The following is a 20353-nucleotide window of genomic DNA, read 5'->3' on the forward strand; positions in this document are numbered from 1 at the left end:
TGTCAGCCTGTATTACTGGCAATTACATTTGTGTTACAAAAATTGAAGATCATGGAAATAAGCATACCTCATTTTAATTGTTTTTTGAATGCCCTGGGGGTACACAAGATTAGTCATTTCCCTGCTTACCTGTAGTATACTTTAAATGTCCTTATGAAAGTACATTCATTTATGGAAAATATTAAGCTAACAAATTACCTCTTCTTTCCCCAAAATAGACAAAAATGCCCTTAAAAATAGAAAAATAGTTGTACATTTAAAAATAATATAAATATGTATAAATGTAAAACACATTGCTTCATGCTATTTGCCTAAAAACTCTCAGACAAATATGGAACATGAAATAAATTTAGGTCTTAGTTCTTGCATTTTCTTAAAGTTTCTCAAAGTAATTGTTGCAGTGTGAGGAATTCAGCATTTTAGTTGAGTCGGGTTTTAGGAAGACTAGTGTGTTATTACTACCCCATACATGTGCAGGATGCGAGTGTGCATGGTTGTAGACTTTTGGAGGTCATTGTACTCTTACTGGATGGGGAGAGGAAGCTTTGGGGACACCTCAGTGGAATCATTGTGACTTCGTGTGGGTCAAAAGGGCCAGGAGACTAAAAACACACCCATTAGAGTCACCAAGTCACAGAATGCTAATGATTCTGAGACATTCTGGCCAGCATTTCTTTGCCCCAGCGGTCTGCTGGGTTTGCGGTTCACTGACAGTGGGACAACTGAGTCCAAGGGCTTGAGATGGCGCTTCATGTGGGCACACTTGGCCTAGCGAGAAAACTTCTCAACCCTATCTTAGCATGCTAGACAGTTAATTTCTCAAAAGAACCAAAGACAGTTTGTGCATCACACGTTTATCCTATTCAAATGGTATTCTCCCCGCACAAAAACTTTACTGTTATTTCCCTAAAACAGAATCCATAGCACACACACCTCCCACAAGGGAGGTTTTCTGTAGATTCCAGCCCCAAATTCCTAACTCTCCAAGGCGGACATGACCTGGACCGCTGTGTCCTGTGGTTCACAAAGAGCAGGGATAGCTGCGCATTTGCAGGAAGGGTTTCCTGCCGATCATTGCCAGGGCGCTGCAGGTTGCTGTACAAACACCTCACCGGCTGAAAGAGGTGGCTGGGAGACCACACACTCATCTCTCAGAGTCCTGGGAGCCCGGAAAGCCGCGGTCAGGGCTGATTCTGTGCCTGGGGCGGCGAGCTGCTTGCTTGGGGAGCGCTGCCCTTCCTGGCAGCCTCCTGGGTAGAAGAGAAGTAGGGTCTCCCTGATCCCACAATTAGAACACCACCCTTACAGTCATTCCTAGGGGCCTACATCCTAATCCCCTCAGCTGGGGAGTGAAGATCTCAAAATATGTGGGGGAACTTGCATTTCCTGAGCAGAGTAACCAGGGGACAGAGACCTTGCTTCCCGGACTCCCCCTGGAGAAATCCAGCTCGCCAACCTCGAGGGACTTCTTTTCACTTGGAACTGTGACATATGAGATCTGAGGGATCCCCCCCCATAATAAGTAAATTTTTAAAAAGATGTTCAATTATTCAGCTAGCTCTGACTAAATGAAGAGGAGCAGTTGTCTGTGTCCCAGCTGAAGCACGAGTGTCTGTCAGAGGCCTCTCTGACTGATGATGTGAACGCAGTGGATGGAAGCGGGGTTCCCCCAGGCAGCCCAGGCACCACCAGAGCACTGTGAGAGCCGGGACACCAGGCTCCTTGAGGCCCCCGGGCAGCACGCGGGTCCTGGTTCTCCCCCTCCCACTGCTGCTCCACTGCTGCAGTAGGCCGCACCGCAGACACCAGCACAGCAACGCTGCGCAATTGTTCCAGCAGAAAATGTGGGGACTGTTGGATACCCCACCCTCCACCTTCAGCAGGCAGAGGCTGAGCTCTGGAGTGCTCAGCTCCCTCCCAAGCCCAAGTCCTGTCTGCAGAGAGGAGTTCCCCAGCTTTGCAGGAAGATAGGAAAAGTGGAGGGCGGACAATTAAATTTTAAAATGTATAAATACCCCTACCTCAGGGTGTAACCTGAGCGGCCAAACTGCCTTTTGAAATTTCATTATAATTGTCATATCCTAAAAATCTAGGGGAAAGAGATAGCAATTGGACTTTCATTGAAATTGTCAGAGGACCAGTTTCTGGTCTGAGTCAAAAGCAATTCAGATCCTTGGAAGACAGTTAATAGTTGTTTATTTCTTTTGAGTATCCAGAGTCTGTATTCTTCTACACATTATATTATTTCTTATGATATATTAAAAAATACATAAAACCTGTTGCCTACTGATAAATGGATATAGATACATACATTGGTTAATATTACATATATAAATTGATATATAAATGATATTAATGTTAGTATTACATAGAAGTTTTACATTTATATATACATATACAGATTAAGATATGTTATTATTAAGAAGATTATTTTTGTGGATTATGATTTCTCTTCCTTTTCAAGATTGATGGTTGATCGGTTTATATTCACTTGTAGACAAATATAATTTGCTTTTCATGGCTTTCTATGTATCCAGCACATAGACATTCTATAAATAACAGGGCTAGTGAAGTTTTAACAAGTAGATTTCTTTTACCTTCAAGTTTATTTGCAAAAGTGTCTTTTCAATAGACTACGAAGTTGCTATTTGAGTTCCTCAAAAGTCCAGCGAGCATGGCTCTTGCACGTGGGCAGGCATTGTGCTCTCACTGTAGTTGTGAACAGCAAGTACTTTATTATGCTGTCTGCATTTAGAAGTGATACCGTGAAGGAGTATTAGAGTCCACATCGCCTAGTCCAGTGTGGACCTCATAATCAGCGTTTTTGTGTAAGGAGGACACAGCATTTTGCTGATGCTGCTGTGGGATGTGGGTGTCTTTTTTGAGCCACAGGAGGAGACGGTCTTTTCAGAGTCCTGTAGGAATGATAATGGGCAGGTGCGCTTGGCAGGGTCTCCATCTGATCAGTAAAACACTGTGAGGTTCAGAGTCTCCTATCTCCAGGTTTGTGATTTATCCTCCCATGGATCATGTGGCTGTGGAGCCTGCAACTGGTATTTAAGCAACCCCTCATTTTGCTTTATTGGGCTGAGTTTATGGCAGTTCAGGGTGATCCCCATTCTTTCAACTTGATTTTGTTGTTCAGAAGAATGTGTATGGGATCAAAAGGAACCAAAGTAAAACTATTTACTGTGAGTCCTGTGATCCAGCCTCGAGGCTCTGCACCGATGCTGAAATACCAGCTCTGAAGGGAGGTGGTCCCGTTTATGCAGGATAGGATTGGTACCGCTCACTTTTTCTCTCGTATCAATAACTACCTCTTGTCATCTTCGAAGTGCTTCTCAAACAGTAAATAATCTCAGATTACATACTCTGTTCTTGCATTTGTCATGACCTGCTGTCAGAGAAGACAGTTTATTCACCTCAATTTTATTTTTCTTGGCTCAATGTGGCTTCTGCAATGAACATGAATGGAAAATGAACACACGTCTTAGCGTGTTCACAGAGGCAAATAAACAGTTTTATTTACGCAGATAACCTTCGGATTACTTGTCTATTGCTTTTCGTCAGATGTTCACAAGGTATTTTCATTGCTTTTGAGTCTTAATTTTAAATGAGAATAGATAATAAAAATTTAGAATTAAGTTTATCATTTTCATCTTAAAAACTGAACCACAACTGTCTTGGCAGAATCGCAAAGCAAACTAAAATTTGGAATTTAAATGTGGTCAAAACACATAAAAGTCATATTTAACTCTGGGTTTGTATTGCTTATTAATATTATAGTTTCCCATTTTTTCCTGACAAAAGAGAAAAATATAGAAATTCATGCTTTTTCTAAAGTTTTTCTGCATTTTAAGAATTTGTTCAAGATTTAAATCATTTATGCTAAATCTGAATAAACTTGTACTTTTGGTTTCATGTGACCTTATCTTGCACCCTGTACGTCACACCCTGAAGTGAACTGGAGGTGCAGAAACAATTCTTACAGCGCTCTCTCCATAAGAAGGCCAGAGATTAGCAACCCATCAGCTTTCAGGTGGGCCACTCCAAAGCCCTGCACCTCCCTCACTCTCCTGCCAACCGGTATTCTAGGGATTGGATTCACTTCAGGCCCACTTGGGTCTTAAATCTCATTACAGAGCACTCCTGGCACTCACTCATTTCCACAACTACCATTAGGAGTGGTGGGAATTTGGCTTGAAAATCAATGAGAAGATATGATATGATTTCTTTCTAATTTCTCCTTCGGTAAACAACACCTCAAGTACAGTTTATAAGATTTATCATAAAAGTGTCTTTCCATCTTGCTATCATTTCTACTAAATTGAGTTTGTGAGCTTGGAATGCTTATTCCCACAGCTTTTCTACAAGTGAAAGGAGATTTGTTGTCAGGATTGTTAATTTCTACCTAAAGCATTCACAAATCTTAAATCTTTTTCCAGTGCTGTGCCTCAGTAACTTATTAGTCTTTTGAAAATATGGACTCAGATTCAAAACTATTACCAAAGAAACAGTTGTATGAGTTGCATTTGGTTGCTAATGTGTACGTTTGAATGTATTGGACTTTCTTTTTGGGAAGGGTTCAGAAAATTTTACATTGTTTGTCTGATGTCTTAAAGAAAAGTGTAGTAAGAAATGAAATGCACCACAAAAGAAAGGAATAGAGTAAGAATTTATTAACTAAAGTGCTCAGCTTTGCATACTGTGATTTCATTGTTTCCTCTAATGCATAAAAGTTGTCTTATGAACTAGATTTATACTTGAGCATGCTCCATACATGTCTGCTTAGAGGGCTCAAATTCTGGTTTCCTAGTTTAAGAACTCGCTTACACTGGTCACAATTGGGCTATAATGAAATAACTTCATTTGCTATAGATCATCTCTCTTAATTTTGCCTGTGGGGCAAAACAGCCTCTAATTATAAGAATAAATTACAATATGTGGTACTTTTCCCTTATATTACAAGGAATTAATTAATTGATTGGAAAGAATGCTGATGGGGGCTCGCACTCCTTTTCTTTCCCTAAGCACACCTTATCCTCATGTAAGTGCTTATTAAGTGGAAACAAATCTCTGTGTTTACTGGAGTCAGGCCATCTGCCTCGCTTTCCGAGGCTAATCGCACTTTCCAGGCTTTCCCTGTGAAGCTACTAATAGTTGTAGCAGAGTCATAACCGCAGACGCACTGGAGTGGGGGCAGCAGTAGTGACAATGATGACAATGATGATGATGCCCTTTACGGGTTCTCGTGCTGCCATTCATTAAATAATTACTGCGTACCAGGAAATGTGCAGAGTGTACACGAGTTTTCTTCCCATAGCACAAACCGGTAAATCAAAGCCATTTTCCTTTGTCACACACAGCTGTTTGCTGTTCTTGGGAGTAGTGTAGAGGTGACCCTCCGGCGATCCAGGTAACACAAGGATGAACCAGAAGTCAGTCCTCATCTCTCCTCCATGAATATATAACTTAGCTGTGCACAGTGGCACAGGTTTGTAATCTCAGCACTTCGGGAGGGTGAATCAGGAGAGTCACCAGTTTGGGTCCAGCATGGCCAACTTAGCTGTTTAGCAAGACTCTCTCTGAAAATTTAAACCGCACAAGTAAATTTTTTTTTTTGGTATTTGTATTTAAGCTTGAATTTAGTTTGTATTTAAATGTGTATTTTGCATTTAAGCAAGACAAAAAGTAAACACACCTCATTGCAAAGGGCCTGGATTCAACCCCCTGGAAGCCTCAGCACCAGAAAAAGACTTTGCAATATTTGTTTGCTTTACTGTTTCCACACAAAAGCTATACATAACTGAAAGTCAGAATTGCAGAGATGGAGCAAGAGGCTGACAAATGGAAAGGGGCACCGTGGTGCCACCTGGAGATCTTTAGGGATTACAGAGAATTTATTTCATTTTCACAAGACTAACCCTCCCAGTTATAATGTAGAACATTCTAGGAGAAACTATCACTAAGCTTTCAATTAAGTGGAGTTTGCTTTACAAAAATGTCAAAGAAACTTGAAAATTTAGATTTGCTTTTATATCTAGCACATAGAAACATTGTAAATTAGGAACAATAGTAAAATTGAAAAGAATATAATAATATTTAATAGAGTATTTTGTTTTTTGAATGGTAATTATTAAATTGCCTTGGACATGTGGTCTGTATTTAATGTATAAATAGTTCAGAATCTTGTGCTTCTTGCACAATATGCTTACACTGGTATTTTTTCTCTTTAGTATTCAGTTACTTATTTTGCATGTGTGCAATTTGGGATTGCGAATGCTGTGAGAGTCTGGTTGGTCTTCAATTGTTCCTAAAGGAACATAAGAAATGGTTTCTGATGACCTCAAAATTATTGCTAGATACAACTTTCTGTGAGTCGGGATGTCAGGATAACCAGGCTGGCTCTACATCAATGAGGGGCTTTTCCAGATTACAATGGCAGCACCCTCAACAGGGAAAAATGAGTTAGGAAATGGTCCAGCATCACACTGTACACATAGGTATTATAATGGGGAAAGACGAACAATAGAAGATAAAACACAGCCAGAAATTAAAGTGTAATCTTTTGTGTGTTTACTGTACTTTTCTGTTTTACTTTATTTTTTATTGTTTTGGTACTGGGAATTGAACTCAGGACCTTGTGCTTTCTAGGCAGGTGTTGTGCCACTGAGCTAAATCCCCAGCCCTTATCATTTGTGTTTTTATGTATAAAATCGCTTAGGAAAATGATGGAAAACTTCACCAGAGTAGAAGTGTGGAGAGCGACAAAAATAAGCATATTAACAACTTAAATCCATAAACTGCAAATGAAGCTCAATTTTCTTCCTGCATGATTATAAATGTGTTAGATAATATAGATACACAGGACCAGCAAGGCTAGGGCAGCAAGACTACTGCCATGGGCAGTTAAAAGCATATGAATTTTCAAATGTGGATGTGTGGTTTCTGTTTTTGAATTTAACAGTTCCTTACTTGGGAATGTCTCCTAAAGGAACAATTATTACAGTGTACCAGGAAATTTCCTGCCATATCCTAATGGTGTGGGGAGCTGTTTGACTGAATTATGTGCAGCTCTGAAATGCCAAGCTGCACAAGTGCATGAGTGGTACTTTTAAAAGGTGCCTCTGCCACAAGAGCCTATTTGCGGTATATTAACTAGAAACATTTGTGAAAGACAGTGGGATGGTGATTTGTCAAGAACAAATAAAAATATGGTCACATATGTGTGCATATGTGCAGAACACAACCTGTTGACAGAAATTGTTGCTGCATTGTGAGATTAGGAATTATATTTATCTATTTGTTTATGCATTTATTGTTCTTCCTGTGCTTTTGTATTTTCTCTTACACTTAAGAGTTTTGTGGAAACTTGAACAGAAAACTACTGGCTATTATTAGAATTATTTCAACATTATTTTTTTCCTTTGCTCTAGCTACCCCCAAAGACATTTGATGACATTGATAGAAGTACCAATTGTAAAGTTAAGCCAGGATCTCAAGAAGCAGTGTCACCGTGTATGTGAGTGTGTGTGAGTGTGAGTGTGTGAGTGTGAGGCTGGGGAAGCTCTGCACCACTGAGCTACACCCTCACTTCCCCTCAGGGACTTTGGCCCTCTGCTGAGGTGCTTTCTCTTGCTTTTGTGATTGACATGATCCTCAATAAAGGCACAGGCTGTGAAAAGATGTTTTGGCAAAACAACAACAAAAACCCCAACAACAACAACAACAAACAAGACCATTGCTCTTTATGCCAGTGGGTGTAGGGGACCACAGTGGGGCCGTGGAAACTAGAGGTGCTCATGGCTGCCCGAGAGTGAAGTTAAAGGCCAGGGAGTGAGGATGTGGACGGGGAGATGAGACACAGCCCTGCTCCCGCCTAGCGCGCTCCCTGCAGAAAATGCCCGAGACAGATGTGAGACCCGGTAGTGGGCTTTCTGGTGTCCCTTTCTCAACCGTGTTTTTCTTTCTGAATGTTGGACCAGGAAATGCATCCACAACTACCACCGTGATAGACAGCAAAAACGGATCGGTGCCCAGGCCCACGGGGAAGGTGCTGAAGAGGACAGTCACCGAGGACATAGTGACCACCTTCAGCTCCCCTGCTGCCTGGCTGCTGGTCATCGCCCTCATCGTCACGTGGTCGGCTGTCGCCGTGGTCATGTTTGACTTAGTGGATTACAAAAACTTCTCAGGTAAGAGCTGTGCAACTTAGCTTTTAAATCAAATGAACGCTGCTCACCCCATTTGAAGCTCTTATTTTTTTCTCTCCACCAGAAACTAGTGTAAGAGCCACAGCACCCACGAGTGTGCTTGAGGTGCTCCGAGGTCAGATTTCACCTTCCCCTTTCCTTCCATTCTCTTTGATGTGTTTGATTACAAATGAAATCTGTATCTGTAGTTCTAGCGCTGAGTACAAGCTAAACGCGGCAATTTTGTAAAAATAATGATTAAAAAGCCTAGGTAGAGAATTAGCTTTGCAACTGGTATTTATCAAGCATTAATAAGGAATAATTTGTGGATGTCATGCCTGGCCACGTACAAGCAGAGCAGACCAAACAAATAGTCGTTCCGGCAAATGGAAAATGTTTTAAATTATTTCTAAGTCTCCTTGTCATCTAGTCCCAAGATTTCTTTACCAATAGACTCTTTGCCGTCATCCTATTTTAAATTTCTGAAATCAGAGACCATTCAAAGGATTTCCCCAGGATTACTTGTAATGAGACACTACACCTTGAGTATCCATATATCATTATGGATTTGGAGTAAAGAGGAATACGGCAGAAAAGCTGATTTTTCATTATGAGATTCTGAGCACCTTGTTCATCTTTTGTTCAGCATTTTTGTATTTTTTAAACTATATGTATCTATTTCAACCTCTGACACTCACTATTGGTGGTGATTTCCTGGAAAAAAGGAGTGAATTGAGAGCTCAATTACTGTTTCACGAGTGGAGGAATGAGTTATCCTCCATTTCCTTCTTCCCAATAGAAGTAGCATCAGCAGGACGCAGACATAAGCTGCATTCTCTGTGCTTTCGGACCCTCTGTTTCACACTGACTTCACTCAGCCATTACTTATCAGAAAATGTGTTAAGAAATAGCTTTGCCACAAAAACCAAAAGGAATGCAATATAAATGTCATAAAGGCACAGACTCTCCTGTTTGAACAGGAGCTGTGACTGTGGGAACGTGGGCCGTGTGTATTGTTGGCAGTTAAACTATGGGAAGCATCAGCAAGAATGGACCCTGTCCGTGATGTCTAGCAAGGCAGGGACCAATTTATCCTGCTGTAAATGTCTGCTCTACAAAGGCAATGCTTTTAGTTTAGGGCAATGTAGGCTCTTAAGAAGGATACACATTTGAGCTGTCTCCCATAGAAGATTGTGATTTAGAGTTTTAAGTGAAAAAGTTGCATTATGCTAGGAAATTCCATTTCCTTTGAACCTATATGAACTTTAATATTTCACCTAACCTTTCTTTTACTATGATTCATTTAATTAAGTTTTATAACCAAATATGATCATAAAATATGGTGCCTTAGCTTTTATAGTACATATACATAAATCTAATATTTGTAAAATTATTTTTCTATGTATAATATAGATGTTGCTACTGAAAACAAGTTATTCTTCAGTAATAAAAAGCACAGCTACCTACAACTATATTTTCATATCAGAATCCTTAAATACCATATATACCTTCCATTGAACCACTGCTACGCAGTGCTATGGATAATCCTGTATCTATGCCACTGGCATTATACTTAATAGGAAAAAAATAGCCTCCGTGTTACTACTGCGTAGTCCTTCAGGGATTAGTAAGCACATCTTCAATGTGAGGCTTCTTCTTCCTTCTCCTTCCATTTCCTGTGTTTATTATGACGTGACTGCCTATTCGTTCCTTAGTGGAAAACCCTGAATTCCTTCCAGAAGCGTCCTTGGATCTGAGCACTGCCAGACTCCACGACTTCCAGATTCACCAGCCCACAAATGTGATCTCTTCCTGCAACCCCACGTCTCCATCACCACCCTTCATGCGTCCCTTCTCTTTGAGGGTACACACTCATTCTCCTCTAGGCTCTTTCAACCTAGTCCCTGCCCCTTAATAATGCTGAGAAGGGATCTGCCTAAATCACAGCTGGATCCAGTGGCCTAAGTACAACTGCCTGCTTGGGAGGGAGGTCGGTTCTGTGGCTCTGCTCTTCCTTTCCCTCCCGTGGGGCATCTGCTCCCTTCTTTTTCAGCCTTCTCTGTTGACCTCATCAAACTAAAAATTCCCACCCCACTGTGTCTTGCACTCCATGCCTGGTAGAGCAGACAGAGTGAGAGTGAACAGCTAAAACCATGAACTCTGTGCCTCCCATGCCTGGTTTTCAGTCCAGACCTCACTGCTTGCAAGCTCTGTGTTAGTGGGGACGTGATTTAGCCTCTGTTTTCTTCCACTTCCTCATTTGGCGAGTGGGCGTTCTAGTGTTGCTTAGGGAGTAAGACTGAGGATCATACAAGGCAGTGCATTTGAAGTGGTTTATCATAAGTGCAGTATCTATATTCATACCACTAGCAGTGGAGACTCGTTGTTCAATATTCTATCTTGAAAATACTTACTCTTCCTTGAAGACCTACTCTCTCTCCTGTGATGTGTTCTGAGACTTCATAGGAACAATATACTGTACCTTATTTGTGTTCTTCTAGCAACTTAGGGACACCTATGTTAAGAACAATTAACATTCTCTGTTATAAACATCTCTTGATTTGTCCCTCTTAGAAGTCCCAACTTGTCCAAGCAAGGACTGTTGTACTCATCATTGGACATGAGTGCTTACCACATAGATTTGCTAATGCGTGTTACTTTAAGGAACCAAGAATTCTGACAGTTTGATGTTGAAGCAGGTTTTTACATTGTGATGAAACATAAATGTAAAATTTTATCTAATTTAAATACTTTGATCTGCTTTAAAATTAATAAGTAAATTCAATAGAATTAGAATATAAAAATAAACTGCTCCTAAGATGAAATTAGACTTTGCATACCTTGTGATAGTCATTGATGACTGAAGAATAAGTTACTTCAAAAGTAAGTGGCTTAAAACAAGAACCCTTTATTATTTAACCTATCATGCGGGGGTCCAGGGTTTGGAAGTGGGGCAGCTGGGTGGTCTTGTCTTAGGGCCTATGGTGCGGTTGCAGTAAAGGTTTTAGTAGGGACTGCAGCCCACTTCCAGGCTAGCATTGTGACGATGTTGAGTTACTCTGCTGTGTGCTTACAGCAGGTCAGGTGGACTGCGCCTGAGTGAGTGACCGGAGACAGGGGAGCCCAAGTCACAGTGCTTTTGTAGCACACACTTAGAAACCCCCTACTCAATTTCTGCCGTCATGTGGTTTACACAAGCTGGTTCCATTTGGTGCTGGGAGAGGGGATACAAGGGATGAGGCTCTGCCGGCAGACAGAGCTCAGTTACGGCTGGTTTGGAGACTGCCTGCTACAAGGTCTCACTGTCAGAATTTATATGGGCAAATCCTACTCTCTAGATAACTAATCAGATATAAAGAGTATCCTATAGTAATCCCGCTGAGAAGCAAATATTTTAATAATAAGTACAAAGAAAACGATGATGCACATATTTTAGAAAATAAAAATTCATCAATAGATTTGAAATGAAAAAGTAATCAGAAAGTTTGAAATTTAAAAGTAGAAATGTATGAACGCTTCTAGTAAGAAATTTAAATGCTTTTAGCTCATTAAAATTTAAATCATGGAATCTGGAATTGAAAGAATATAAATTCAAGGATGTGGCATAATTATAGTATAAAACTTGTATCTATCATAGTCTTTTGGTGGACAGGACACATTTACTTATATTAAATTTTAATTCCATTCATCCACTTAGCAAGATCCAAGCTGTTTTTTATATCGTGTTCATAGAAAAAAATTTGCTTTAAAGGGTTTCAAAATATTTATGATACTTCATGCTTTAATGTTAATTTTAATTGTTAATTTCAACTGGTACTGGGGATTGATATCATGATTCTGATGCAACTTTTGAACTTCCCCAATTGTAATGCTTTAAAGCCAAGGCGAGGAGTGGAAGAAAGCATGCTGACAGGGTCCTGAAGGAGAGAGTCAGGAGAGCGGCCCCTGGGTCTTCAGTTGCTCAGTGGTGCTTGAGAGGAGCAGGTGAACACCTGGAGCCGTTACAAGTTGTTTACAGAGTAACCAGTTATTTTCATGAGCACGTATGCTATTGCATGGAGAAGAGTGACTTCCCTCTAGGTAACATTCCATTCTCATATTTTCAGAGTTGGATCTGATTTCCACACGCACTCTCTACTTGTGAAGCACAAGCAGCACCAGTGTTTCTGGGCTTGTTTTCAGAAGCCTGGATTTCCTCTAGGCCTCTGTACCCCACAAGCTAACGCTACAAGGATCTGTACTCCTCATGTGAAAAACAGGTGGAACACCTTGCTTTCTATTCTACATGGTATGTGAGGTTGCTCCTTCTTAATACATGAGGCAGACTTCAGGACACCAAGTTCATCAGTTCGGGGAAGAGATGTCACCTAGGCCTCCCACCAACTTTTTACCAAATGCAATGTCCAGATAATATTCAAACAGTGGTACTGCTGTCAAAGTTTGCCAAGAGTAGCAGGACCATGCTGAGTGAGCTAGAACAGGATTTAAGATGGGAGGCCATTTGGCAGTTTACGCAGGTCCCTTGCCACACATTTGAGTCTGAAATCATCAGGCTGGAATTTGGGAAGGGGAGATGGACACAGAGAGGAAAAGATGAGGACAAACAATAGAGCTCATTTGGGTCCAGTCACCTCAGTTAGAATGATGATTGTGAGCTGCTAGCTTCTGGTGCCTTTCAGCTAGGAGCTCTCGGTCAGGGCTTACAAATGCCCAGGAAGAGGACACTCAGGGGAAGTGCAGGCGACATGGAAAGTGGTTGGCTGCTACCACTGCGGGCACAGGCACACGGCTGTGGGAACACCTACCCTGCACCCGCCTGCAGGAAGCTGCAGTACCACTGCACAGCTCATGCTAGTTCTGCTAACCGCCCCACTACCTGGACCTTTACATTTTAGAGAATTCTGGGAAATGTAGTTCCAGTTTATGCATGGATATTTTAAATCTTCCCTGTAGGACAATTATAGAGTTTGTCACCCAAAATAGGCTATTTCAGAGAGTGAAATGGACAGCAAAATGTTCCCTCAGGACACTAGCTGCAAATCAAGGCGATGTTCACCTTGGCATTTCCCACACTGCTTTTACTTCCCTCCTGGGAAACAAGTGCTTTCGGGGAACTTTGTGAGAAGGGCAGAACAAGTTGATTTCTTAGTCCTTGAGGTGGAGGTTCTCAAGGGCGACTGGAGATCTCACCCCAGATCTCTGTAAGCTCCACTAGGAAACCCTCCCCCAAACAGAGAGGTGCTCTCATAATTCATAACTTTCTGAGGATCAGACGTCATGGACTTTGGTGAACATTTCATAAAGCATCTTTTCTTTGTTCATGGAGGGACAGATTGCTCTTTATAAACAATAGCATGAGCAAAGTAATAGGATTTCTAAAGTATCTTCTACAAATTCAGGCCTTAATAAATGTTAAAGATTTTCCACTTGCTCAGAATGTACAGGAATAGACTGCAGTGTATTTTAACTTGTTCCGTGTAAGAACAAAGGTCATAGTTTACTAACATCCTCATTCAAACAGGGAAACATCCCCATGTAGTTTTACAATGGTATCTGAGAAAAGGTCTGGTTACTTTCACAAGAACTCCTCAAAGCGTCTTTATTTCAAAACAACCTGTAACTATTACTATAAAATGAGCTGTGTGCAACACACACGCCTGGCAATAGGAAGCACTCGTCACTGTAACACAAACTTGAGTCTTATCAGGGAGAATTAAGATCAGAAACCTGAGGAGAAAGATGGCAGAGACATGATGGTAGGAAGCATCAATTTCTTATGAAACTCTTGTAGACATCTCCTGATGTGCCTTTTAAATAGATTTTCTAATGAGGTGTGCCATTTATCTACTGCTCTTGGAAATTAATTTCCCTGATTTTTTTCTTGGCACTCAGCCCAGTTAAGCAGGTGTGCTATTTCTCAGGCTAGGAGTTTAGCAGAGGAAAATCATTTCAGTAAATCCCAAAGTCAGTCGATAAGTACAGTTTTTGTCTGTCTGTCTGTCTATCTATCTATCTATCTTATCTAATCTACTCTATTATCTACCTATTTCCTATCAACTATCCATCTATGTTTATCTCTGTGCATAAATATGCATGTCTGTATATATATAAATACGGTATGTTTTAAGAGACTTGAAGAATAGAGTACATTCAACATTTTATACTTTATCAGTTCTTGTGTGTACTCAGTTGCTTACTCTGATTCCAGTCTTATCTCAAATGTCTCATTTTCTGTTTAATGTCCATGTGGTTTACTCCTCTTGATCAATATACCTAAAAAGAATGTGATTTTATTACCCAATTCCAGGCTTCTTATGGGTATCTCAAAGAAGTGAGTTTTACAGTTCAATGATTCCTGGGCCCTAATGAAACTCTATTGATCTTTCATGAAATAAGAAATATGATAATGAAAAATATTAATATGTTCTTCATTCTTAGATTATATTGTTCCTATATTTTGTTTAAAATTTAAACAAATTGAAATTATGCTAATTTCTATTTCTATTTTATGGTAAAACCAAAAAATAATTTTATCACCTTTTGGGACTTGTGTTTACAAAATAAAAATTACGCAGTTTTGTGTCAGATGCTGTGTTGCTGGTGATGGATACAGGGTCAAAAAAGCCAGTAGTCTAAAACCAGTGTTCTATACCATTCATTTAAACTTTATCAAGTGAGAGTTTATACTGAGATTTATAAATTTATCTATACAGGAAAATACGATTATAAACGGCACCAGGCATCGAGGTCTCGTATTTTCAGGCCTTCCGCATCTTTCAGTGTTCTGTGTAAACTCACTTCCTCTTAGAAATCATTCCAGAACTTCCGGTGAAAAAGCGATCTATCATAATTCCTCATCATATTATTTAATGTTTACTCGTATCACTTCTTATGAGCTGTATGAATATAATGGACATAACTTTTAAAATATATTTTTCTCCACTGATCTGTTAAGTTTGTAAGAAAAATGGCTTTGTCTATTTTAGTCAATTTTTTAGTGCTTTCAAGTGTTTAGCACAAAGAATGAGCTCAACAAGCACTAAAACAGTTTTATAAGTAAACAAGAAAAGGATGATGGTAACTTTTGCATTGCAGATGCTCAGCCATGAGTACAGTATCGCTGCATAAAGTGTGTGTGCATAGTGGATCATATCCATAGTGCTCAGAGTTGCCTTTAAATTATGTGTTAAAAACTGTGTCTCCCTGACTGGACCCCAGGCATCTCAGAGGCAAGGACTGTCTCATTCGTCTTAAAGACCCTATTTCGCAGCTTACTGAATGACCTATACTGTTTAACAAAATTTGCATGATCTAAACTCAAGTTGCCAGCAGTTTTTTCAGCATGCTTCCAGGAAAGTATGAAAATAAGAAAAACACAACACAGCAACAGTACCAAAGGAACAGGTGCACTGCAAGACCAGCTCTTTCTCCTCTGCTCTGTGTGAAGGCAGAGATCTGTGCAGAGCAGCTGAGTGCAGGGCTTAAGAAAGGGAAGGAAAACGAATCTTTAATTAATCTAATAGCCTTACATTGTATACATACATATTTATTATTAAATAGATAATTTTATTCCCCAGTTTTTATGTAGATACTTAGCATGCATAAGAGAAGCCAAAAGTTGTCTATGGTTTTGTTTTGGAATGGCGAATGTCCTTTATTTGACATGAGTCTAGGTTCCCTTAGCTGGAAATATTCCAGGCTTAAAATGTCTGTAACACAACTTTGCCAGTAAAAATTGATTGACTGGAGTCATACTGAGAAAAAGAAGCAAAGGGCACATCGATTTGCATTTGGGAATATTTTGTGCTGCATCCAAAAGTAACAGGTCAGTGCCGGCACAGAGCAACATTAAAATGCACACACCTATTAAGCAACGCTGTCATTGAGTCATTTTCACAAGGGACGCTTGCATCCAGTTCCATCCCATTGCACGCAAGTGTGCGGTTCTAAACCAGAGAAGAAAGTTCACCATGGAGAGGAGCACAGGGAAATTCCAGCAGGGAAAGTTTGCAAAGCAGAGGAAAAGGCCCCTGGCTCAGGTATTGAAAGGCAAGGATTGGGCACAGTGCCGCTACTCACATGTAGATTAGAAAAGCGACACTCATTTCCTTCTTTAGTTAGCACAACGTTTGATGCCCCCAAAGTGCTTTGAAATCAGAATTCCAGGGTTCCTTTGCTTTGAGAGCATCTAAGTACCAACATCTGTATTTCATGTCTTCAAAGCTGTAAATCCAATAGGTTTTAGTTTTTTAGAATCTGGTATAACAAGGAGATTTCTGCCCACCTCTTCTCTTTACATTTTTAATTTTTAAAAACGCGGTTATCACTCTCTTGATGTGTTTGAGCTTCTGTATGAAAATATTCTATTTTGGATGCCTCATTGGAGCACCTGGGGGTGAGGTCTGGTGCAGGCAGCCCTCTGGCTCAGGGACCAGAATGTCTTGTTTTACTCTCAGGACAGGGAGCTGAGCTGAATGGATTGACGGGGGTGGACCTTTTATTAAGGCCCTGACCTAAGGACCTGCATATCCACAGAGCATACCTCAGGAATTAGGATTTCAACCTGGCGGGAGCAGTGAGTCTTAGTGTTAAAAGATAAAAGGTCCCCAGAGGAGCGAGCAGAGCTAGGAAGGGGGAAAAGAGGAGAAAGAAGGCTGGGGATGCTAGACTCAGAGGACGAGGAGAAGGTGGTCTGGGGGCGCAGTTTATACGGAAAATGGAGCTCTCTCTTCAGTTGGCACCTTGAAAATTCTCGTTCATCTCAAGGCAGTGTGAGCATCGGGATACAAGAGGACCACACAGCGCCAAGAAATTGTGTTTTAGATGTTGCACCAGTGTCATCACCCTGGAATATTCAAGATCTCCTCTCCTCTCCTTCTTTCCTCTCAATATGCTTATGTGTTTTTATTCACTTGGAAAAACACGTCTCTCTCCTTTCAGTAAGTCCCTTTTTAGCTACGGCTTGATGAATGTGCAGCTAACCTGTTTATTTTGGTTAAATGCAGCAGCATCATAACTTAACTACCACTGCCTTCGGGAAACCTTACCCTTTAGGGTTTTAAAATATTTTTTCACCAGTCCACATTTGCAGGATACAGTGCTTACCTTCCTTGGGTGGAATTGGTGGATATTCCTAACGCATTGCATTTCTTGTGCAAATACCACATTTTCTTCCCCACTTACCTGTTAATGGACATACAGGCTACTTCGAACATTTAGAGATTGTGGATGGCACTTCTATAAACACAGATATGCATGGGTCACTATAATACTTGAACTCTTTTGAGAAGACAGTTAGGCAGGGTTCCTTTCCCAGGCAGCCTCCCCAGCGTTTGTTACTAGACTTCTACGTGACGGCTATTCCTGCTTGAGAAGAGAGAATCCCAGGATTGCTTCTATTTGCCTTTCTCTAGTGGCCAGCGGTGTTGAGTATTTCTCCCTGCATTTACTGGCCCCTTGAACTCTTCCTTTGGGGAAGTATTTGCCCAGTTCTTTTGCACATCATTATCTGTGTGTTCTTGTTGGGCAGGGCCCTGTCACGGAGTTCCACCTCTGCATCCGCAGTGACTCTGTGTTCCTCACACAGTGGTGAGCAGGCACTGTCCCCACCAGCCATAGCAAGCCCACTTCTGCTATGGAGCTTTCAATCTAATAGCAAGGTGGGTCCTTTTGCTACACACAGATGCTTAGATTTACAGCCCAAACAAGTGACCAAGCTCTAAAGAATGAAGTCGCGCAAGGTAAATTTGCTGAGGAAACTGTGCTGTTTACTTTTTATTGGAAAATCCAGCTCACAAGCATTTTTCTTTTTTAACTGATCAGAAATTTCACTTGCAGTCGATTGTGACATAAAAGGACTTTCCAATGCCCACGTTTAATCCTGCCTTTCTCAGTTTGTCATACTGGAGGACATTCAGAGGAAGCATCAGCTTGCTCTCTAGTCATTTCTCTTTTTTCCTTAATTTTTTTTTAAGAATTTCTTCATGGAAAGAGCACTTAACACAAGCTCTACAGGCTCCTTGAGATTCTAGTAAGAGGAAAATGCGGAATGTTGGCTCCATGTCAGGTTGCATAGCAAATCTCTAGAACTTCCTCACCTCGCTTAACTGGAGCTATGCCCTTTGCATAAGGACTCCACTTCCTGTCCCACCAAACCTAGCAACTTCCACTCTGGGTTTTGATTCTCTAAAGCTGACTATTTCAGAAGCCATGTGTATATGTGGAATCCTGCAGTAGCCATCTCCACTTCCCTGAGACCCATGAGAATTCAGTGATCAAAAAGATCTGTGCTACGGTTCAGTGTCTCTTAATCCAAACTCTTGATTCTGTCTTTAGAAGTCCTGTTCACTTACCAACATCAATACTTCAACTATTTGTGCCTTTTCTTTTCTTCCTTTTGATTCTGAGTCAAGATTACTATAAACTTCAAATCTTAATTTATTATTTCTTTGTTTAAAATTCAGGGTGACTTTCTTTAAATATAAATATGTACATAGGATAGTAAAAGGCTGAACCACAGCTAACAGAAGGAGGCAAATATGAAGAAAGAAAGATAGCAGATAAATGGAATGACAGATAAAATTTTCTCTTTCTCTTTCTTTCTTTCTTTCTTTCTTTCTTTCTTTCTTTCTTTCTTTCTTTCTTCTTTCTTTCTTTCTGTACCAAGTATCAGACTCAGAACCTTGCACTTGCCAGGCAGGCACTGGGCCTCTGTGCTATATCCCTGACCAAATTTTTCTTATATATTGTTGACTTCAAGAATTTGTAAATTTTCTCATAATTCAAAAAATGCCATGCAAAAAAGTAATCATGAAAAATTGAATCCACACTGACACAAAGTTAAATGTGCCAACTCATAAGCATAGCTGTGGAAAAAATGACTTTGCATGACTTTGACTGTGTAGTGTGATGTAGTGCTAGGTTTTAAAATGAACAGCTATCTAACGCTGCCCTTCCTCTTATGTTCTCAGTAATAACATCAGCATCATTTTATTAGACACTGTCACTGGTATATGGTAGAAAAAATAATTATTATTAATAATCAAGATTTTCAATGCAAGCAAAGGTAAGAAGTTGTGAGGAAATTCTGTGTTCTAGCATTTTATTTCTAAGTGGTGCAAATGTATGGTGTTTTAGGATTTCGTATTTTTGACTCTATTTGAGAAGCTCAGCACAGTGGCCGTTAACACAGTGAGCACCTTGGCAGCATGACTTAGTCTGCAAATACCATTTCCCAGTCAAAGGAACAAAGATTCCCCCAAGAAGTGGCTAGTCCCAGACATGACACAAGAAAGAAGCAAAATTCACTTTGAACATTTTTACACCACAAGCAAGAAGCTATCAGAAAGTCCTGCTGGAACAGACATGCATATTGATGTACTTAATGATTTGAAATTAAGAATTCATGAACGTAGGGTCTATTTTTAAATATTTAACAAACTAGAAAAAGAAACAAGCATGTAGGGGCCAGGGAAGAATAACCAGCATTGTTAAACCAGCCGGTCCTTGAAGTCCAGGTTCTCTGAGTCACTTTGGGAGGAGGATGGTGTTGCACGGTTCTGACTTTGTGAACAAGAGGAGCCACCAAGGGCTAAATTTGGGGTGTGGACAGTTGTCAGGGTCATATGCTCCTCCCCTTATGTCCCTGGGGATGGCAGCACTGTGCAGATGGTCACTCATCTGGTGGCCTCCTTGTGGGGACAGGCAGCAGCTGTCTCAGCCTCTACCTGTGTCCTGCTGGATGTGTCCAGCCCCCTGCTCGGGGCCCAGTGCAGTACAGCTCAGGAGCAAGGAGAGCAGCTCCCAGCAGGCGTCAGCACCATCCCTGATGGTGAAGAGCTGGAGGGCCCAGGACTGGGGCAGGTTCCAAGGTGCTGCTGACCTGGTCCCTAGATGACCTTTACCTCCGTCCTCTTAGTGCTGCTTCTTCAGCCCTCAGGCCCAGCCCCACAGCGACCACAAGCAGAAACCCTGATGCTTCTTTACTTTCTGGAAACTATCAGTTGCACCAGGTAAAATCCACCTCAGGGACCTTTGGGTAGCTATCATTGCTAGCCACTCTGCTTCTCTGATGAACACTTAAGGATACACTGACAGAGGCTGTGACCGGCTGCCACTCTCTGTAGTTTGCATTTGAACGTTTTCTTCAGAGTCAAAGAGAA

General features: G+C 40.9%; 1 protein-coding gene across 19 annotated transcripts in view; it reads left to right on the forward strand.

The window, feature by feature from the left end:
• The window catches only part of Trdn (triadin), a 319660-nt gene that overhangs the window by 35992 nt on the left and 263315 nt on the right, over window positions 1-20353 (forward strand). For all 19 annotated transcript variants that reach the window (XM_063235062.1, XM_063235064.1, XM_063235065.1 and 16 more), the window contains exon 2: window positions 7986-8195. In XM_063235062.1, coding sequence (XP_063091132.1) covers window positions 7986-8195 — 210 coding nt within the window. The remainder of the gene's footprint in view (window positions 1-7985; window positions 8196-20353) is intronic.

This window comes from Cavia porcellus, unplaced genomic scaffold (assembly GCF_034190915.1).
Source record: "Cavia porcellus strain 051 isolate PalLab524CR breed Dunkin Hartley unplaced genomic scaffold, mCavPor4.1 scaffold_24, whole genome shotgun sequence".
Taxonomy (NCBI): Eukaryota; Metazoa; Chordata; class Mammalia; order Rodentia; family Caviidae; genus Cavia; species Cavia porcellus.